The sequence below is a fragment of the Salvia splendens genome, unplaced genomic scaffold (genome assembly GCF_004379255.2).
Source record: "Salvia splendens isolate huo1 unplaced genomic scaffold, SspV2 ctg518, whole genome shotgun sequence".
Taxonomy (NCBI): Eukaryota; Viridiplantae; Streptophyta; class Magnoliopsida; order Lamiales; family Lamiaceae; genus Salvia; species Salvia splendens.
In genome coordinates this window covers 34,227-53,450 of record NW_024599173.1, presented here as the reverse complement: position 1 = coordinate 53,450, position 19,224 = coordinate 34,227, and the positions used below count along the sequence as shown (strand labels likewise).

Sequence of the window (19,224 nt, the reverse complement as noted above, 5' to 3'; positions counted from 1 at the left end):
TTTCGTTGCTTATAATGAGACCACTAAACATTTGCTGAAATTCAAGTCATATGAAATAAACACAGAGCTAAAGTAACGGCTATAATTCAGCTCCACTTCTCCCTCATCATTTTCGATAATTTAGCTCCACCTTCGAAATCGATCCTTCATGAATCTCGCACATTTATATAGTTTTTCTATCACAAGTTCCTTCGAGAATCCATGCCCGAATGAGGCGAATTCTGCCGAGGATTTAAAAAATCTCCAATAAACATCAACATCAAAAGTTCTAAACATTCCAAACAAAAAAACCTTTACAACTTCAGTGTAAAATCTTGTTATGAAATTATCCCCACACAACGAGCATCAACTCTATATCCAAGCCCCTTGGCCTAGCGGTAAAGGGTGCTGGATACCGCGTCCATCCTGGAGGTCTCGAGTTCGAACCCTGGGTGGCGTAATTTGTCTTTCCTCCTTGTTATAGGAGTTGATTTGTAATTTTCTCCTTCATATATATGATATAAATATATGAAGTTAATTTTAAAAAAAACGAGCATCAACTCTATCACCAATCATCTCATGAATATAAATAAAATAAAATAAAATAAAATAAAATAAACAAGCAATCTAAATTCTCATCCAAATTTCATCATCAAATAACAAATAAAAATCAAAATCCAAAAAAAATTAAAAAAAAAGTCAAACAAAAAATCAACATAAATAGGTGATATTGTTGGAGCAATTGAACAAGTAAACTGCAACTAAGGGAATCGCCGCGAACAGCCCTTCAGATTAAGACAATTCACGTTGATACATTTGGAGATATTAAATTCCAAAAATGCCCTTTGGCTATTATTTTTTATAAAAATCTGCAAGATTATTTAAGCCATAAGATTAATTTGGAGTATTAAGATGTGTGGCTGAGATTTGTTCTCTAGTTATACACTTAAAATTAGTTATACAAGATTATTTATATATATATATATATATATATATATATATATATATATATATATATATATATATATATATATATATATATATATATATAAATAAGGTAGTGATCAAGATATAACTAATCTTAAGTGTATAACTAGAGAGCAAATCTCAGCCACACATCTTAATGGAACAAATATTATTATTTTAATAATACAAAATAGGCTAAGGGTATTTTTGGAAATAACAATATGAAAATATAAAATAGGATCATGAACATATCCTCTACCTCCAGCTACGTCACCACTGACGCCTTCTCCAGATCCGCCGTCAACCACAACGCAGGCTGCACCGTCCTCTCCAACGTCGTTATGGCCGTGACGGTGATGGTCACGCTCCTCTTCCTCATGCCGCTCTTCCACTACACCCCTAACCTCGTGCTCGGGGCCATCATCATCACCGCCGTCATCGGCCTCATCGATCTCCCCCGCCGCCGCTCACATCTGGAAGCTCGACAAGTTCGACTTCCTCGTCATGCTCTGCGCCTTCTTCGGTGTAGAGGCAGATAAATGAGCATGAACAAGCCGATGCCCTACGCGAGTATTAGCAGCAGCTAGTAGAGAATCCACCTCGCCGTCTGGTATTTCACGAAATTCTCTTCGGCTTCGGAAACGACGCTATGTAGAGGGGCGGCAGCTCTTCGTCATCGTCGTTGTTGAACTGACCAGAATCCGGGGCGCGGTCCAGTAGCAGGCCCCTTTCGAGTCGGTCTGTTTCAACTAACCTGTCCTTGTCTTCTTCCATTGAATCCTTTTGAAACCTATCATTAGCTAAGCAATTCCTTGAGAATAATTTACAAAGTACAGTACCAACTTTCGTTTATATGTTTGGGTAAAGATCATGCTTCTGTGAAAAATCATGACGTAAAACTGTCTAACAGATCAATTCTGGAATGAAGAATATAGATTAATACAACAAATGTAAACAGGAAAATCAAATATGATGAACAATAAATAGGAGCGAGCGATTATGGGTCCGGAGGAGAAAATGAAGAATGGGTGGTGGATAGGGGAGTGTGTAAAACAGTGTGATTGTTTCGGATTGCTTCTTCACTTCATCTCTCACCGCTTCCGAGCATAATCCGCACAACCACTTCCCCTCGAATTTGGCCTTCACCTTGTTGATGTACTCTTCTGTGCACTCTTCTTTCAGCCCGCAACACTCGCACTTCACAACTTCTATCTCCATTCTTTTTCACCTCACTTACAATTCAACACAAAAGTGCTCTTAGCTTTTTTGGTTTCTTTTTTAGTTGGGAGAAAGATAGGGAAGGGTAGGGAAGAAAAGCGCTTATTACTTCACTCTTGTGTACAAAACACATCACTCTTATTATGATTTTACTTCACTGTTGTTTACAAAACACATCACTCTTAGCATGATTTTACTTCACTCTTGTTAACAAAACACATCACTATTAGCATGATTTTACTTCACTCTTGTTAACAAAACACATCACTATATATTAGCATGATTTTACTTCACTCTTGTTAACAAAACACATCACTCTTAACATGATTTTACTTCACTCTTGTTAACAAAACACATCACTCTTAGCATGATTTTACTTCACTCTTGTTTACAAAACACATCACTCTTATTATGATTTTACTTCGCTGTTGTTTACAAAACACATCACTCTTAGCATGATTTTACTTCACTCTTGTTAACAAAACACATCACTCTTAGCATGATTTTACTTCACTCTCGTTAACAAAACACATCACTCTTAGCATGATTTTACTTCACTCTCGTTAACAAAACACATCACTCTTAGCATGATTTTACTTCACTCTCGTTTACAAAACACATCACTCTTTACTTCACTCTTGTTAACAAAACACATCACTCTTAGCATGATTTTACTTCACTCTTGTTTACAAAACACACCACTCTTATTATGATTTTACTTCACTGTTGTTTACAAAACACATCACTCTTATTATGATTTTACTTCACTCTTGTTGACAAAACACATCACTCTTAGCATGATTTTACTTCACTCTTGTTAACAAAACACATCACTCTTAGCATGATTTTACTTCACTCTTGTTAACAAAATACATCACTATTAGCATGATTTTACTTCACTCTTGTTGACAAAACACATCAATATTAGCATGATTTTACTTCACTCTTGTTAACAAAAAAAATTCTCAATTATTAGTTGAGCTACGACTGTTTTGCAAGCGTTCAGGCTAGAATTTTTTTAATACTCTTGTTTTTGGATATATTTACAGAGAATAAGTCAGGCAAATTACAATGTGAAAATAGCATCCACATTATTATCTCTTCTCTTAAAAGAGAAGTCCAACGCTTCGATACCAGCGTGTAATATTCACTTGAATATGAACAATAAAATATCGTATACTACCAAATTACCAGACAGAAAATGCAACTTAGAAAAGATCATTTTGAATAAAGCGTTTTATTTCAGCCTAACTTCGTGCCAACATACAGTGGTAATGGCAAACCTAACTAATCCTTTGAAAAATAGGGGCAGCCTGAATTTCGATTGCAGTGACGATGTTGGAGAAGACCTCGGCGGCGATGTGCCAGAGTCCACGGTGTAGACGGGGCGGCCGTTGGAGACGCCGGTGCCGTTGCGGAAGATGCAGAGGAAGGGGATTTGAAGCTTCTGCTGGGCGACCTAACCTGATTTTGTTATCAAGCTTTTACAAAATTACCATAATACCCCCGCCTTGTTATTATGGAGTAAATTTGTGATTGAGGGAACTAATTTCTCCTTAAATTAGAAAATTACATGTATTAATACTAGCCCTTGATTTTCTTGATCTTGTGGCTATGATTTGTTCTCTAGTTATAGGTTTAAGGGGCTCTTGCCCTAGATCACTATTATTTATATATATATATATATATATATATATATATATATATATATATATATATATATATATATATATAGGGTTTTGATCTATGCAAAACTAGATTTAAATACAGAAACGCAGAACAATATCATAATTAGGTTACTTTTAGGTCATAATTAGGTAATTTTTAGGTCATGCTAACAAAGCATGACCTAAAACGATCTTAGCATGACATTAAACTCAAATATTATAATATGACCTAAAATTGCTTAATTATGACCTTCCGTTGTTCTTGGTTAATTATTGACCATTAGATCATCTAATCCTAGGGCCAAGATTTGGTCTGCATTTCTGGATTTAAACACATACTTATTTTGATCATCTCCCTATATATATATATATATATATATATATATCGATATTTTCAGTATATCGAGTTATATCGAAAATCAATACATATTGAATTATTGATATACACCGTATATATCGAAAACATATTGTAATTCAATACATATTGAAGTTTAAAATCATAAATATATATCGAAACATATTGAAATTCAATACATGTTGGAGTTTAAAATAATAAATATATATCGAAACATATCGAAATTCAATACATATTGAAGTTTAAAATCAATACATATTGAATTATCGATATATACCGTATATATCGAAATCAAATCGATCTTCGATATATCGTTCTGAATGATATATCGAATTTTGGTACGATATATCGAAATATCGATACGGTAATGATATTGATATTATACATATCGAAAGTTCGATAAATCGACATTCGATATAACAAAACTTTCGATACGATAACGATATGAAATTCTTTCATATCGTTATTTTCGATACGATAAACGATACAATGTTTTTGATGCGATATATCGTATCGATCTAACCCTAATAATAATAGTTCATTTAAAATTATTAATAATATTAGTACTCTGGATAACAGTTTACATTGTTTTTGTAGATAAAATATAATACTCCATATCCTTCGTTCTACAAAAATATAGGCATATAATATAATACGAGAATTAAGATAAAATTGATAGAGTAAGAGAAATAGGATGAAAATGATAGGTAAAATAGTGTTAGTGAATAGTGAAATTCACATTATTATTAGTATTTTAATGGTAGTATAAGTTATAAACAATTTGATGTAATTGAGTAATAAATTGTGATAACTTTTCATAAATGGAAATGTCATATTTTTATAGGGCGGACGAAAATGAAATGGGCAAATATTTTATGGGACAAAAAGTACACGACAGCACTATTAATTTCAAGGTTACAGAAACCTCACTCTCAAAAACTGAAAATGCTAAAAGCACATATTTCAAACAGAAATTCATTGAAATTCTAAAAACTGAATAAGTATAAATAACGTTCAAATAAAAGCATTGTTAAACAAGCCCTTTAATCACATATATAAATACGGCGTGAGGAGAATTGGTTACATTTTTTACATTTCCCTATTTGTAACCCATTTTCGCTTATCCTTCTTCACCGTTGTTTCGCGGCGGCGCTACCGCCGATTCGCCGGTAATCAGTGGCGGAAGAATCTATTCGGCTGTAATCCATTGCACCACTGCCTATTCGCCGGTAATCAGTGGCGGAAGAATCTGCCTGGCGGAAGAATCCGTGCCAGGCCAACTCCCAGGAGAAAGGAATCGAGCACGATGAGTTCGTTTACGTCATCAAAATTCTCAACGGGTTTGGTCTCGTTATTGCTGCGGTCAGATTCCTCCTCTCCTCTGCTGCATTCTTCTTCTTCTCCTAATAGCAGTTTTTTTAAATACTACTCCTATAATTTTATCTCATGTATTGAATTTGCAAATTCAGTGTGTAGTGTATTAGATGGGCTGAGTTAAGTTGATCTAGCAGCAATCCAGCTGTTTTATCAGTTGAAATGAAGTTTGAAACATGGGATGGATTTGATAGCTTGTATTTTCATAGTTTAGGAATTGGTATCTAGTGTTCTTTCCAATAAAATAAACTAACGCAAAATATATCAACTAAAATAAAAACAGATTATCAAATTCTAATATTGTATCTTTTAAATTCTGGTTGTTCGTCAGATCTTTTAGAAAATTGTTTCATCTGAAAATGAAAAATTTGATTTCTTATAATGTCACTAATATATGTTGATCTGGTAGTAGTATGAAATATGCTATTGTGTTGATAGAATTTGGAGATATTAATGCTATATTTTTTCGATTTATTTTAGCATTTAACTTTGTCTCCTCTCACTCTGTTTTTGTCAGGTGGAATTAACGAAGCAAAACCTGATTATTGCATATCCTGCTATACTTAAAATCGAAGTTGCTGCTTAAGGTCACCCAAGTCTGTGCCGCGGATGAAGATGTGCAGAAAAACCTCTGCTTATGCATCTGATCTGAATCGTAGAAGACAGATTGCTTCTCCTGAAATCAGTTATTATGTTCGACCATTCTGTTCGAATTTCCACCGTTTCAGTGGCAATGATAAACTCTTTTCATCTGAGCCACAAAGATTAGATTTCAGTTATGTTAGAGAACTAGATGATGCTATTCACTTGTTTCAGCAAATGATGAGAACGCATCCACAGCCTTCTGTTTGCATGTATAACAATCTGTTGAGTGTTATTGCAAAAATGAAGCAGTATCCCTTTGCCCTCTACGTGTTTGATGAAATGCGTCGAATAGGTGTCCCCGTGAATAGCTACACGATGAATATTACGATTAACTGTTATTGCCTTCAGAAATGTGTGAGTTTTGGTTTCTCTGTAATGGGCATCTTCTTCAAGAGCGGTTATGAACCAGATGCCACAACTTTCAACACACTTATTAGAGGGCTGGTTTTAGATAATAAAGTCTCTGATGCCATGAAAATGTTTGAAAAGATATTGAATTGTAGAATGCATGAGTATGATGATATTACGATTTTGATTGTCATAGATGGGCTTTGCAAATCTGGGCATGTTCTCCTTGCCCATGATTTGCTTCGTATACTAGAAGAGAAAACAGGATTGAGACCCAATGTTAGGGCATATAATGCAATACTTGATAGCTTATGCAAGTGTGGAATGGTCAATGATGCTTTGCAGCTCCTGTCCAAGATGGTAGGAAATGGTGTTACACCTACTATATTCTCGTATAATTCAATGATTCAGGGCTTGTGTGACGCTGGTAGACTGCAGGATGTTCAAGACTTGTTGAATCAAATGGCTGTTTCTCATATCTCTTTGGATGTCGTTACTTTTAGTATATTGATCCATGCATTTTGCAAACAAGGGAAGGTGAGAGAGGCCGAGGCTTTGTTGGAAACTATGCAGCAACATAATATTTTTCCTGATGTTGTTGCTTATAGTACCCTAATAGATGGTTACTGTTTGCGAGGGCAGATTGATAAAGCAAAACAGTTATTTGATTCTCTAGCAGACAGGGACCTCAAGCCTGATATTGTGTGCTATAACAGCTTAATAAATGGATTTTGCAAAAAGGGGAGAGTGGATGAAGCTTGGCTTCTTTTCCTTGAAGTTTCTCGTAAAGGTTTGAAGCATAATACTTTTACTTATAGTACCATGATACATGGACTATTTAGTAATGATAGATTTGCTGATGGATGGAAGCTTTTCAAGGATATGAAGGACCACCTAGCAAGTCCCAATCTGATTACTTATAATATACTATTGCATGGGCTATGTAGGAATGGGGAGATTGATGAAGCTTTTTCATTGCTGCGCATGATTGAAGGGAATGGAATCACTCCTGATATAGCCTCGTATGCTACTCTTATCAATGGATTATGCATGCATGGAGAACTTGACATTGCAAGGAATCTTTTCGACCAACTTAAGCCTCATATCAAGTTCTATAACAGCTTAATACGTGGATACTGCAAGAAGGGAAGAGTTGACGAGGCTTGGTTTCTTTTCCTTGAAGTTCCTTTTGTAGGTTTGGAGCAGAATACACATACTTATAATGCCATGATACATGGATTCCTTAGTAAAGATAGATTTGTTGATGCGTGGAAGGTTTTTAAGGATATGGAAGCCCGACGAGTAAGTCCTAACATCTTCACTTATAATATTTTATTGGATGGGTTGTGCCGAAATGGAGAGATTGATGAAGCTGTTTTATTAGTGCATAAGATCGGAGAGAGAGGATTTGATCCTGATTTAGTTTCATATGGTACTCTTATCAACGGATTATGCAAAAATGGAAAATGTGATGCTGCTATAGATCTCCTCAACCAACTTAATTCTACAGGCCCCCAACCTGATGTTCGAATGTATACAATGATCATTGGCTCACTTTGTCAAAAGGGGTCAATGGAGGAAGCAAAACGTTTGCTTGTAGAGATGGAGAAACGTGGTTGTGCACCCGATAGTGTGACACACAACGTTATTTCCCATGGTTTGCTAAAGAAAAAATGACCCTTAAGCCATTCATCTCATCGGTCACATCTACGTCAATGACATGTAATTTTTTTCCCTTCTTAAGATTTTGCGGATAAATTTGCTTTAAATGCATTGTTTCTGTTTGATTATGTTAATTGGTTGCTGTGCTATGGTGGCGATGGTGCCGATTGTGACTGTGACTGTGACTGTGTGATGTTAACTGTTACAGTAATAGTGCAAGGTTCTTATGGTAGAAGATACCGTTGGCAGTGAAAGAGAGCCATCCAGAAGTATCAGCTGCGTGGAAAATTGGGCAGAGGCTATTCGTGATGCTATTTTGAGTCCAGTGTCTTGAATCATGGCAGCTTTCTCCGGTGAGTCTGTGTGTATGTTAACTGCAGTTGGTATCTGTTAACTAAATTTTTATTCATGTTCTCAGCTACATGCTCTCAACTAAATTACTTCTTTCCCCCTGATTGTTCCTATTTTATTTTTATCTGGATGAGTCGGCTATCGGATGAACCACAGTTTGGTCCATCTCTCTACCTGTTGGGTGATTAATTTTCTGATATTTTACTGTTATGCAGATTAACCATCCTTTGGAGAAGGGTCCTCTAAGTCCTCGCATTCATGGAGAACATGCTTTGCGACGTTATCCAACTGGGAGGAGCGTTGCATTGCTTAGAAACTTGTGAAACTGTAAGGATCTGATTTTTCACTCTGCTTTGCCTTAGGTTATTGCTAACTGCTGCTGTAAAAATTCAAATGCTTTATTATGTGTTGCTTTTTATTACCCTTAGGCTTTGTCTGCATATATTTTTATCCTTCAAACCTTATTAGTACATCAGAAACATGCTGAACTACTTCGTTATCTATGTCTCTTGTCCAGCAAACTCTACTTGATGCCCTTATATATATCTTCCTTTACAGATCTGCCCTGCTCAAGCAATCACCATTGAAGCTGAGGCGCATGAAAATGGAAGCAGAAGGACAACTAGGTTATTGACTTCACCTCGAATCACTTTGACATGACCAAGTGCATATACTGTGGTTTCTGCCAAGAATCATGCCCAGTCGATTCCATTGTGGAACGACCCAACTTCGAATTCGCTACTGAGACTCACGAGGTTGCTACCAAAATCTGCACCTATGCTATATTAGTGTCAACTGAGGAAATGTATACAATAGCTTCAAATTTCGACGTGATAAGAACTTCTCTACGACAAGGAGAAGCTGCTAGAAAATGGTGACCGGTGGGAAACTGAGATTGCAGAGAACTTCGGCCTGACCCCTCTAAAAAATGTGGAGTTTGATCTCTTAATTTCTGAAACGTTTGTATAAAGGGATAATTTTGTTTATGCTGCCTCCCCATTCATTGTAGCCTGATTCTTGGTATCTTTTTTTTCACGAGAAAGGCAAGAAACAAAGTACTTATACATTTGATTTGTTTTTAGCAATCGAAAATGAAAAGTATTGTGAGAGAGTATGGATCTATAATTAAAGATTGTGAGCTAGAGAATGTCAAATGATGTGATTAGTAAACGTGAAATGTGATATTTAGACGTGGGACATCACAAAATTAAAATGAGACATATTAATATTTTAAAAAATAAAAAAAGTTAGCAATTAGTAATTTAATATTAATGAACAATAAATAATGATTATTACATTTTTTTGTAGATAAAATATACGCTGTTCATGCTATTAATTTCAAAATTACAGAAAGCGCATAGACTCTTAGAAAAATAACAAAAACTGAAAATGCTAAAAGCATATATTTCAACAGAAATTTATTAAAAATAGAGAAAATATTCCCTAGTTTAGACATACCAAATGACATAATGAGTTAGTATGTCCAACAAATAGTTATTTGACAAATAAAACTCTAAAAAAGTCATATTCCAAGTATATATAACTCTTATAGGAATAATATTTACGTACATTATACATACATGCCTATGCTATTTTTTTTATAATTTTTGAATATTTACATGCTACAAAAAATAAAAAAGTTTGAAATTAATTAATCATATTAACAAAATTTAAGTTAATGGCCACAATTCTTTATTTATATACTATAATTTACATTTATCTATATATAATAACTTAACAAAAAAATTGGTATATCATGAAATTCCAATTTAGTGACAATACAAGGATGAATTTTGTGTATTGACATGAAACAATGCGTAGAAGGAAGTTCCTATACATATACACACGATATTATATATAAAAACTACTATATTATACATAAATAATAATGTTTGGCTATTAATTTAAATTTTGTTTATGTAGTAGTTTATTAATTATTTCTAGTAGTCGAAAAACTGCATACGGAGTATTTATTTAACTAACGTTGTAAAAGCCCTAAAATATCAGTAAAACGTGAGCCGTGAGGCGAATTGGGTTTATCGTCGTTCTTCACCTTTTGTAATTTTTTTTGATATTTCCCTATTTGTAGCCCATTTTTCGCCTATCCTTCTTCTCCTTCGTTTCGCGGCGGCGCAACTCCGCTGCTACTCTGCCATTGCGCCACCTCCGATTCGCCGGTAATCAATGGCGCAAGAAGCCGTGCTAGGCCATCTAAAGCGCAACCAGGAGATATCAGATTCCGGAGTATTCTCCCAGGAGAAAGGAATCGACCACGAAGAGCTCGTCAACGCCATCAAAAGTCTCAACGCCTTTGGTCTCGTTATTGCTTCGGTCAGATTCCTCCTCTCCTTGCCGCTGCTGCATTCTTCTTCTTTTAATCGCAATTTTTTAAAATTTTAATTCGCTTAGAGATTTGTAGAAGTTGACAATTCAGTGTGTAGTGTATTAGATGAGTTGAGTTAAGTTGATCTATTAGCAATTCAGCTGATTTATCAGTTGAAATGAAGTTTGAATTATGGTGTGGAAATTAGAATGAGATTGTGCACATGGAAGATAATGCGATTGAGCTGATGGAGAGGTTGTGTTTTATGGAACTGTGCAGGATATAAAGAGGGAGAAATGGCTGCTCTCGGAGGAGGCTCAGAGTTATGTTAAATATGGATCTGCTGAAGTGTTACTTTTTGAAGCCGTGCCTGCAGAGGGTACCGCAAAAGCTAAGTTGCAGGTAATGGAATGATTTGACTTTTGGGATGCGTATTTTTTGATGTTTCAGATAGTATGCCCTTATTTTATTTGATGGTCTTTTTGCAGGAAATCGTGAAGTCAAAATTGCCTGTGGATCTTGATGTATGCATCTATATTCATTTTGGTTCATATGTTTTCTGTAATATATGCATGCCTCTTCCTAGTCAATGGAGTATGAGTTTATCTCCAACTTCGTAATAGAATATGAATAGCGATTAGCTACCTAGTTATTAACTCTTATTCGTTTCACTCGATGCTGTCTGTACGTAGGTAATTGTTTTCTTCTCCATTGTAAATGCTGGTTGCCTTCCATTTGTTTTGTACACAGGACAAAACTAAGTCACTGATTTATGACAAAGGGTGGGCTCAGGCCATGAAGAACAAATGGATAGGCCTGGAAGATTCTCAAGTGTCACGGAAGGTAATGCTGATTATGAATATCTTTTAAATACTTAATTGCAATCAGATTCAGCTGAAATATCTTGTTGGGATGTGTGTTCGTTGAAGTTATTTGTGCGTCTCTTTTTCCCAGCTTACAATTCTTAAGACTCTTAAAGTATGCTATATGTTCTCTGAATAAGATACTTACACACTGTACAAAAATGTGCTGCACTCCCTTTTCTGCATAAAAATTCCTTTCATCCCCCCTTAGCTATTTGCATCTGATGAGATGACATACTGTGAAGAAAATGTTTCAAAATTTGTATATCAATCAGAACTTCGTCAATTGACTTCAACTTATTCAAAGGCTTCAATTTTGCTAACCTATTCCTCACTGTCTAAATATTGGTCTTGTTCTTTCAAATCCATATTAGTTTTCTTCTTGCTTTAATTTCGTAGTTCATCTCCACACTTGATATTATTGATACCCATCCATTGAATGGCCTAAATATGTCAAATATATGCATATAATCGTTTGGACTAGATTTGATTATTGTCTTGAGCAGTTTTGCTTATTGAAGCTGGGCACGTTTAAAATATATATTGACATATACAAATTTTTAATCAATCTTGCCCTCTTTATTCTGTTGCGTCTCTTAAATGGGCACATATTTCTCCTTTTAACCCAAGCTACATATGAATGACATGGATTCATATGCCTCTAGTGTTGCTATCTTATGACTGTGTTCCCAAGATACTTCATTTCATAGATGTAAAAGGTGCTTATATTGATGAAATTTTTTTGGCTTTCATGGTGTTCTAAACTTGAACATGCTGGATGCATGCCGACTATTTGTTACTTCAATGATTTGATATAGGTCGAACATGTTGAAGACAAAGTGAAAGACTTACTAATTCAGATTCAGAATGGGGAGGTGTGTAACATATTTAATATGCTTTATGTTTTTCCTTTTACTTATTATATTAGCCTATGTATCTTTTTGTGATAGTATCTTCTTCCAATAAACCTTGATTTAGGTGCAGTCTTGGTATTGTATATATACCCGTCCTTTTGGATGCAATTTGGATCAATATATAAAATATTTGCTGTATGGTTTCTCAAAATAAATCGAAAGAGTTTAGGATTATTAAGCAGATATTAAGAATTTCTGAGATCTGTCTTTTAAAGAATGAGAACTGAATTCTGCTACAGTTCCACTGTTGATTTATGCAAATAAATATAACTTTTCCTCATTTTGGATGCAGCATATTTAGGTATATTCCTATCCCATTATTCCCATTTACAAAGCATGCACTTTTATAAACTTAATTTTTGAAACCCATATTAATATGTCATCCTTTGTCTTAATCCCGGAATCTGCTCCTTTGTGTTCTCAACCAACAGAAAAGAGGTAATATCTTGCCAAAGATACGAATGCTGAGAGTTTTAGCCTTGGAGAGATTAGTACATGAGAAATGTTCTTCATGGCAACATTTCTGTGCTCTTTGCATCTATTTTGTAAATTTGCATTATGAATTAAGATATCCCTTTCCTAACATCTGTATGAATCTCCATCCTCTGATATAAACTGATACGATTAAAAAATTACAGGCTGTTGGTGCTAAGGATATTGATACTCTCAAGCGAAGAAAGCTTATTAGTCTCCAGTAATAACCTACATTTTTTTTGCTTCTCTGTTACTTTGTCCTTGTTTCGCAGTATGTGATTAATTTTTTTTTGTACCTTAATCTGTACCTCTACTTTGTGTGCTCTCTGTTTTCTTATTAATTTTGTTTCGATATAAGGATTTGGAAAGGCTATTCGCTAAAGAAAGGTCCTAATTATACTGCAACAAGGAAAAAGGCGGCAACCGATTTAGTTCGTGATCATCTACAGAGGTAATAAATCACTTTTTTTCATTGTCTTTTAAGATTATTATAGCTGCAAAAAAATATGCAATTGCTTATTTCAAGTTCTAGTTGTGATTTTAAAATTGAGCATGTGCATGAGTAAGCAACAAGGTTAAACTTGTGGCCTGCTAGGTTTATTGCAGTTTTGATGGTTAAGTGCAAAGTTTAACATATCCATGATCTCAAAATTCTGCTGGGTTTGACATCAGAGTGAATATATAATATGCTTGATCAAGATTTTGCTAAACTCACCTGTTTTCATCTTGCTTGTGTTGATATGTAAATGACTTTTTTATTTGTAGCATATTTCTGCTTTACTTTTTTTAATTATTTCATTCGGAAACATATCATTCTCAGTGGGTTTATAAGGCATATATGTTAAATTTGTTGATCCAAATGGAATCATAATTTTTCAGCTGAAATTTTAATTTTTCTCTGAAGGGATGAATGGAAGGATGTTGAGTTCAAAGAGTACAACTTCCTTGCAAAGGGTCAACCTACTGAAGGTGGCTGTCTCCATCCGTTATACAAGGCAGGGTTACCAAACTTTTTTGTACAATTGATGTAATTGACTGCTTGTAGCATCTATTCACTTTCACTCCTGATGTTGCTTAGTTACAGGTACTCCTATTAAATAATTTGGGACCAGAACATTGCACTGGATCTTGTTTCTTTAAGAAAAGTTCTCTTACTAACTTTTGGAATAGAATGTTTTAAATTTAAAATAATTATCACAAACAGTAAAGATTCTTCAACGAGAAATCATGCAACTAGTATGCTATTAAAATTCTATTTATATACCTTTCGTGGAATAACATTTTTTTCTCTCTCCTCAATAGTTCCAATGAGAAAGTCATGCAACTAGCTTGGAGCCTACTACTCCTGTGCTTACTGCTCCTGTCTGATTGAACACATTTTCTAATTTAAGGAACTTTAGATTTTGACAATTAGTCTTCTCGTCTAAGAAAAATGTTAAACATATGCATTGGTTCCATTATAACCCCATCTCTGATTAGGTCAGTTATATATCGATGTAAGTTTGTGCAAATTCTGGTTAAATTTTTGTTTCTGTATTTCTCTTGTAAACAAAATTTTGTTTCATCTGCAGGTTAAGCAACAAATTCAGATGATATTTCTCCAAATGGGGTAAGGAATAACAACAGTAAAGGAGGCTGATTTTAATATATAATCACTTAATGTGCCAATAATTGCTGATTCTTCATTTACGGCTTGCAGATTTGAAGAGATGCCAACAAACAATTATGTGGAGAGCAGGTATAAATCTTCGTACATATAATAATATTTCTGAAGTCGGAGTTGTCCTTGCTTCTATCTTACTAGATATAAATACGATATGAATGTTATATAGTATTTCTGAAGTCATATTTATCCTTGCTTCTAACTTATCTGTTCTTTTAGTAATTACAAGTAAGATAAATATGACCACCAGAAGAGTTCCATCAGCTGTTCCAGATAAGATATTTTTAAATGCTGGTTTTATGTCAATAGAGAGTTTATACCATCAGTGTTATCTTATCATCATTTGATTGTGATATTTTGAACTGATAAAGTCCACGATTGCATCAAAAAAAGGAAATAGAATAATAGTGTACAGTAGAAGGATTTCACTTTTCATGAATTTGGAAATAAGGGCCTTCTGATTCCTTTCTTCGTACTCCTTGTTCTTGTCCTCTTTACATGAGCAATATGTTGGAAGCAAAGTCAATAACTAATGGCATAGCTGCTATCAACACTGAGAGTTGTATGTTGGATTTGCAGCTTCTGGAACTTTGACGCACTTTTCCAGCCTCAACAACACCCGGCTCGTGATTCACATGACACATTCTTTCTGAAAGGTGATTGGAATCTCATTTTAGATCTTTATCTTGGTGGGTTTGTGCATTTCAGTTTTCTTACTGTCATTGATGTTTGCAGTGCCTTCAACCACAAATAGTCTGCCTGAAGAATATGTAGAGCGAGTTAAAATAGTTCACGAATCTGGTGGCTATGGGTCCCGGGGGTAGACAATTTGTTGAATAAAGAGGTAATTAGTTCAACCCCAACCCTAAGGCAAGTAACCTACTTTCTTTGTGCTCTAGGTATGGCTATGATTGGAAGAGAGAGGAGGCAAACAAGAATCTTCTGCGGACTCACACAACTGCTGTTTCCACCAGGATGCTGTATGCACTTGCCCAGGTTAGCTTTTGTTGGCCTTGTATCCTAGTTGTCTACTTGTCTTATGCATTCTTTACATATTTGGATAGGGTGGATTGTAAGAAATGCTTCTATTGTGTCTATTGTTTACTTTTCTTGATTTTACATGGAAATGTTGTCCAAGATGAGTGGGCATTTCTTTTTGTTTTGAATTTGGGTGACTAATTGAGTGATATTCCCACCTAAAGAGGTGAGATATGAATTGTCACACCCTTCCCATTAATACATTTAAAATATACTACATGAAAGGTATATCAGTCATATGATTCATATCTGACATTCAGTCCACAAACACAATATGCTACCAAGTTACAAATCCTCAAAGTAAATAAGTTTAACTTATCATCTTTTCTTTTTTTGCTATGTACACAAGTCTTGGTTGAGTTTTTGGTTTATTGCAGTTCATTTTATCTCAATTTTGGATTTATATGGCCTGGTAGGATATTTTTTTCCTTATTACTTTGTTTGCTTGAAATTAATTCGAGATCATATATTTGCACAGTAGGCTACTTTTGCCTCAGTTACTCTGGTTGCATGAAGTTTAATTTGAAATCATATATTTTGCAGGGACCTTTTACTCCAAAAAGATATTATTCTATTGACCGTGTTTTCAGAAATGAAGCTGTAGATCGAACTCATCTAGCTGAATTCCACCAGATAGAAGGTTACATTTCTGGATATTTTCAATTCCATGTTTATACAGTTACACCCTATTCTATTAATCAAGCTTTGCATTATGGTGCTAATATCGTACTGACCCCACAACACAACTTCCATATGCTGTGTTTTGGCTTGCAAATGTTTGATAGCTTAGTTGGCCATGCACCATCATGCGTATATGATTCTTGTAAAATCTGTACCATGTAAGACATGTCAAAGTTGGAAGTTAGATACTTCTGTCTTTGTTGACGTAATTACTGTGAATCCTTGCATTTTTGTTTTTATTAGGAAATTGAATCGCCATAGTTTGTATGCCAACAATTTAAATCTGGTTTGCACTGCCTTTTCTGTTGTCCCCTGAACTGCACCAGTGAAATAAGTGCTATACTAATGATTGCCTTTCATTGCCTACAATTTATATGTAAATGCTGCTCTGCTTCCACAAAACTAACATCCTGTTGTTAGGCTTAATTTGCGACCGTGGGCTTTCTCTTGGACACTTGAGGGGAGTTCTTGAAGACTTCTTCTCTCGGATTGGTAACTATACTAGCTTTATGTTGATAGTAAATCACAAAATTCATTTCCTCTACAGGTTATGATTAAAAAGGCTGTTTATTGCGAGTGTGGCAAGTAAAATGTACATATTGTTAAAAGGGGTTAATCCATCTTATCAATTTCAGGGATGTCTAAGCTTAAGTTCAAACCTGCCTACAATCCTTATACTGAACCAAGCATGGAAATCTTCAGGTGATGATTTAAAAACGCCCTCTATCACAGCTGTGGCTTTACCATTAAATAAATGCAAGCTAATAAATTTTTTTCCTCCAGTTATCACGAAGGTCTGAAGAAATGGGTTGAAATTGGCAACTCTGGGATGTTTAGACCAGAAATGTTGCGGCCAATGGGACTTCCTGAAGATGTGCAGGTGATCGCATGGGGTCTTTCACTCGAGAGGTATGTGCGCTCATATCCACCTGTTCACTCTGGAACTATCAACTAGACAAGACCTTTATCCTATGATTTAGTAATTCATATAAGATGCTTCTTGCAGCTTTGCCATGTCTCAAATACCTACTACTTATTGGCTATTGCTTTGTTTTCTTATTTTTCATATTTCCTTACTTGGCAGGCCAACGATGATCCTGTATGGAATTGACAATATCAGAGATCTCTTCGGCCACAAGGTAAAATGTTGTGCTTCATTGTAACGTTAACTATCAGGATAAATAAGGCATTGGATTTGGACTGAGATTAATATATCAATCCCTTAGTGATAATATCCTCAAGTAAATGTGATTAATTTTTAGAATCAATCAAATAAACAAAGCCTTTTAAGGTTGAAGCTCTTACATCCTTGTTTGCATGCTTCGATTTTGCAGGTGGATCTATCTCTCACTAAAAGAAACCCGATATGTCGCCTTGGACTTAATTGAAAGACGCTCACCGCCAGATTACACACTTCTTTTTCATGAAATGCAGTGTTCCAAATATTACTGTTGATTTTGTCATTTTTATTGTTGACGTGTCTTACCCAGATTAGATTTTTTTTATCATTAAAGGCGCGTTGCTTATGTGGAATTTATGAAAAAACGAATTTAATTAACTTAACTACTCAAATCCCTCTGTGTGTGTGTGTGTGTGTGTGTGTGTTTTGGTAGCTTTGTATTGGTGTGTTTGTCAGTGATCATTCCACACGATTTCCCCATATATTCGTTGTTTTTCATTTATTTTCATTTTCAACAATTGGTTACTGAAGCTGTGTCGTTGCATCCTGCCAATTTCTGTAAGCAACAAATTTTAAGTAGATTTGTTTATTTAAGTAATTACTTTTGAAAATTATTGGTTCAAGCAAGTAATAGGTACAGAGATTAATTTGTATATTCGGATTAATGGCATATTGGCGTGTCTTGATTTGAAGCTATTGAAAAACTTGGAAATCACAAATTGGTTAAGTTGGTTAAAAACACGACAATACAAGTAAATAGAAAAATAAGAAAACTGACGAGCTCTTCTAGTAATTAGTTCATTTCGTAAACAATAACTTGGTTCAGAAAGTGATTGTATAAGTTTTAAATGAATATAGATAGATAATCTAAGTGATTTATCATTTTTTATACAACCCATGACATTTTTTTACTCACAAAACAGAAAACTTTTTAATAATTATTACTAATATGAATTAAGCCTATTATTTACTGACCCGACCCGGTTTCACTGGGCTGCATATAAATACCGTTTTCTACCAAGTAAGTTGCTTAACTTCAGTTGGGCGGGTCGCTGGTTCGTTCATCTCTCAATCTTTCTCAGACACACGCACACGAAGTCAGTATTCGTGTTCATCTCGCCGTTGGGAGATTTCCGATGGAATAGAGCTTTGCCAGTAGTGTGAAGCATCTCGTTTTATGCTGCATTTGTTCTCATTGGTGGATCTAGCCCATCGAAACGGAGGGGGCGAAATTTATTACTATTATATAAAAATTAAATATAATATTTTAATATATATTTTGTAATAAAATAATACTTCCCTTCCCAAAACAATGTCATCTCTACATTTTCATCTCTCTTACTCTACTTTCTATTTTCATTAACTAAAAAAAACACTGCATAAAATCTCAAAATTCAAATATTTCATATTTATTGGGTGGAGGGAGTATATTAATATTCAAGTATCACTCCGCGAAATTAATTTCTACGAGTACCTATATCTTAAAATTCTTTTATTATAAATAATTGAAGAATAAACTTTTC

At 34.7% G+C, this 19,224-nt stretch overlaps 2 protein-coding genes and 1 pseudogene across 2 annotated transcripts; 2 read left to right on the top strand and 1 right to left on the bottom strand.

The window, feature by feature from the left end:
• Window positions 1-1,560: 1,560 nt before the first annotated feature.
• On the bottom strand, window positions 1,561-2,163 carry LOC121790439. The gene is made up of 2 exons (XM_042188655.1): window positions 2,000-2,163; window positions 1,561-1,756 (listed from the first exon to the last, which is right to left on the bottom strand). Exons 1-2 carry the CDS (start codon window positions 2,161-2,163, stop codon window positions 1,561-1,563), a joined length of 360 nt encoding a protein of 119 aa, XP_042044589.1.
• Window positions 2,164-5,248: 3,085 nt separating this feature from the next.
• On the top strand, window positions 5,249-9,631 carry LOC121790437 (annotated as a pseudogene).
• Window positions 9,632-10,606: 975 nt separating this feature from the next.
• On the top strand, window positions 10,607-18,084 carry LOC121790442 (phenylalanine--tRNA ligase alpha subunit, cytoplasmic-like). Its single transcript, XM_042188658.1, has 19 exons — window positions 10,607-10,896; window positions 11,168-11,290; window positions 11,377-11,412; window positions 11,639-11,731; window positions 12,570-12,626; window positions 13,304-13,359; window positions 13,498-13,590; window positions 14,044-14,134; window positions 14,711-14,748; window positions 14,839-14,877; window positions 15,382-15,458; window positions 15,538-15,622; window positions 15,702-15,798; window positions 16,384-16,480; window positions 16,942-17,013; window positions 17,157-17,223; window positions 17,305-17,430; window positions 17,606-17,660; window positions 17,856-18,084. Exons 1-19 carry the CDS (start codon window positions 10,750-10,752, stop codon window positions 17,907-17,909), a joined length of 1,503 nt encoding a protein of 500 aa, XP_042044592.1. The 5' UTR covers window positions 10,607-10,749; the 3' UTR covers window positions 17,910-18,084.
• The last annotated feature ends 1,140 nt before the right edge of the window (window positions 18,085-19,224 follow it).

Excerpts from the sequence above, each read along its gene's own strand:
- LOC121790439 (XM_042188655.1), bottom strand. The coding sequence starts at position 2,163 with ATGGAGATAGAAGTTGTGAAGTGCGAGTGTTGCGGGCTGAAAGAAGAG. Across the intron at positions 1,757-1,999 it reads CAATCCGAAACAATCACACT|GAATTGCTTAGCTAATGATA; the intron begins GTTTTACACACT and ends ATTATTCTCAAG.
- LOC121790442 (XM_042188658.1), top strand. The coding sequence starts at position 10,750 with ATGGCGCAAGAAGCCGTGCTAGGCCATCTAAAGCGCAACCAGGAGATA. Across the intron at positions 14,749-14,838 it reads ATGATATTTCTCCAAATGGG|ATTTGAAGAGATGCCAACAA; the intron begins GTAAGGAATAAC and ends TACGGCTTGCAG. Across the intron at positions 15,459-15,537 it reads TGACACATTCTTTCTGAAAG|TGCCTTCAACCACAAATAGT; the intron begins GTGATTGGAATC and ends TGATGTTTGCAG.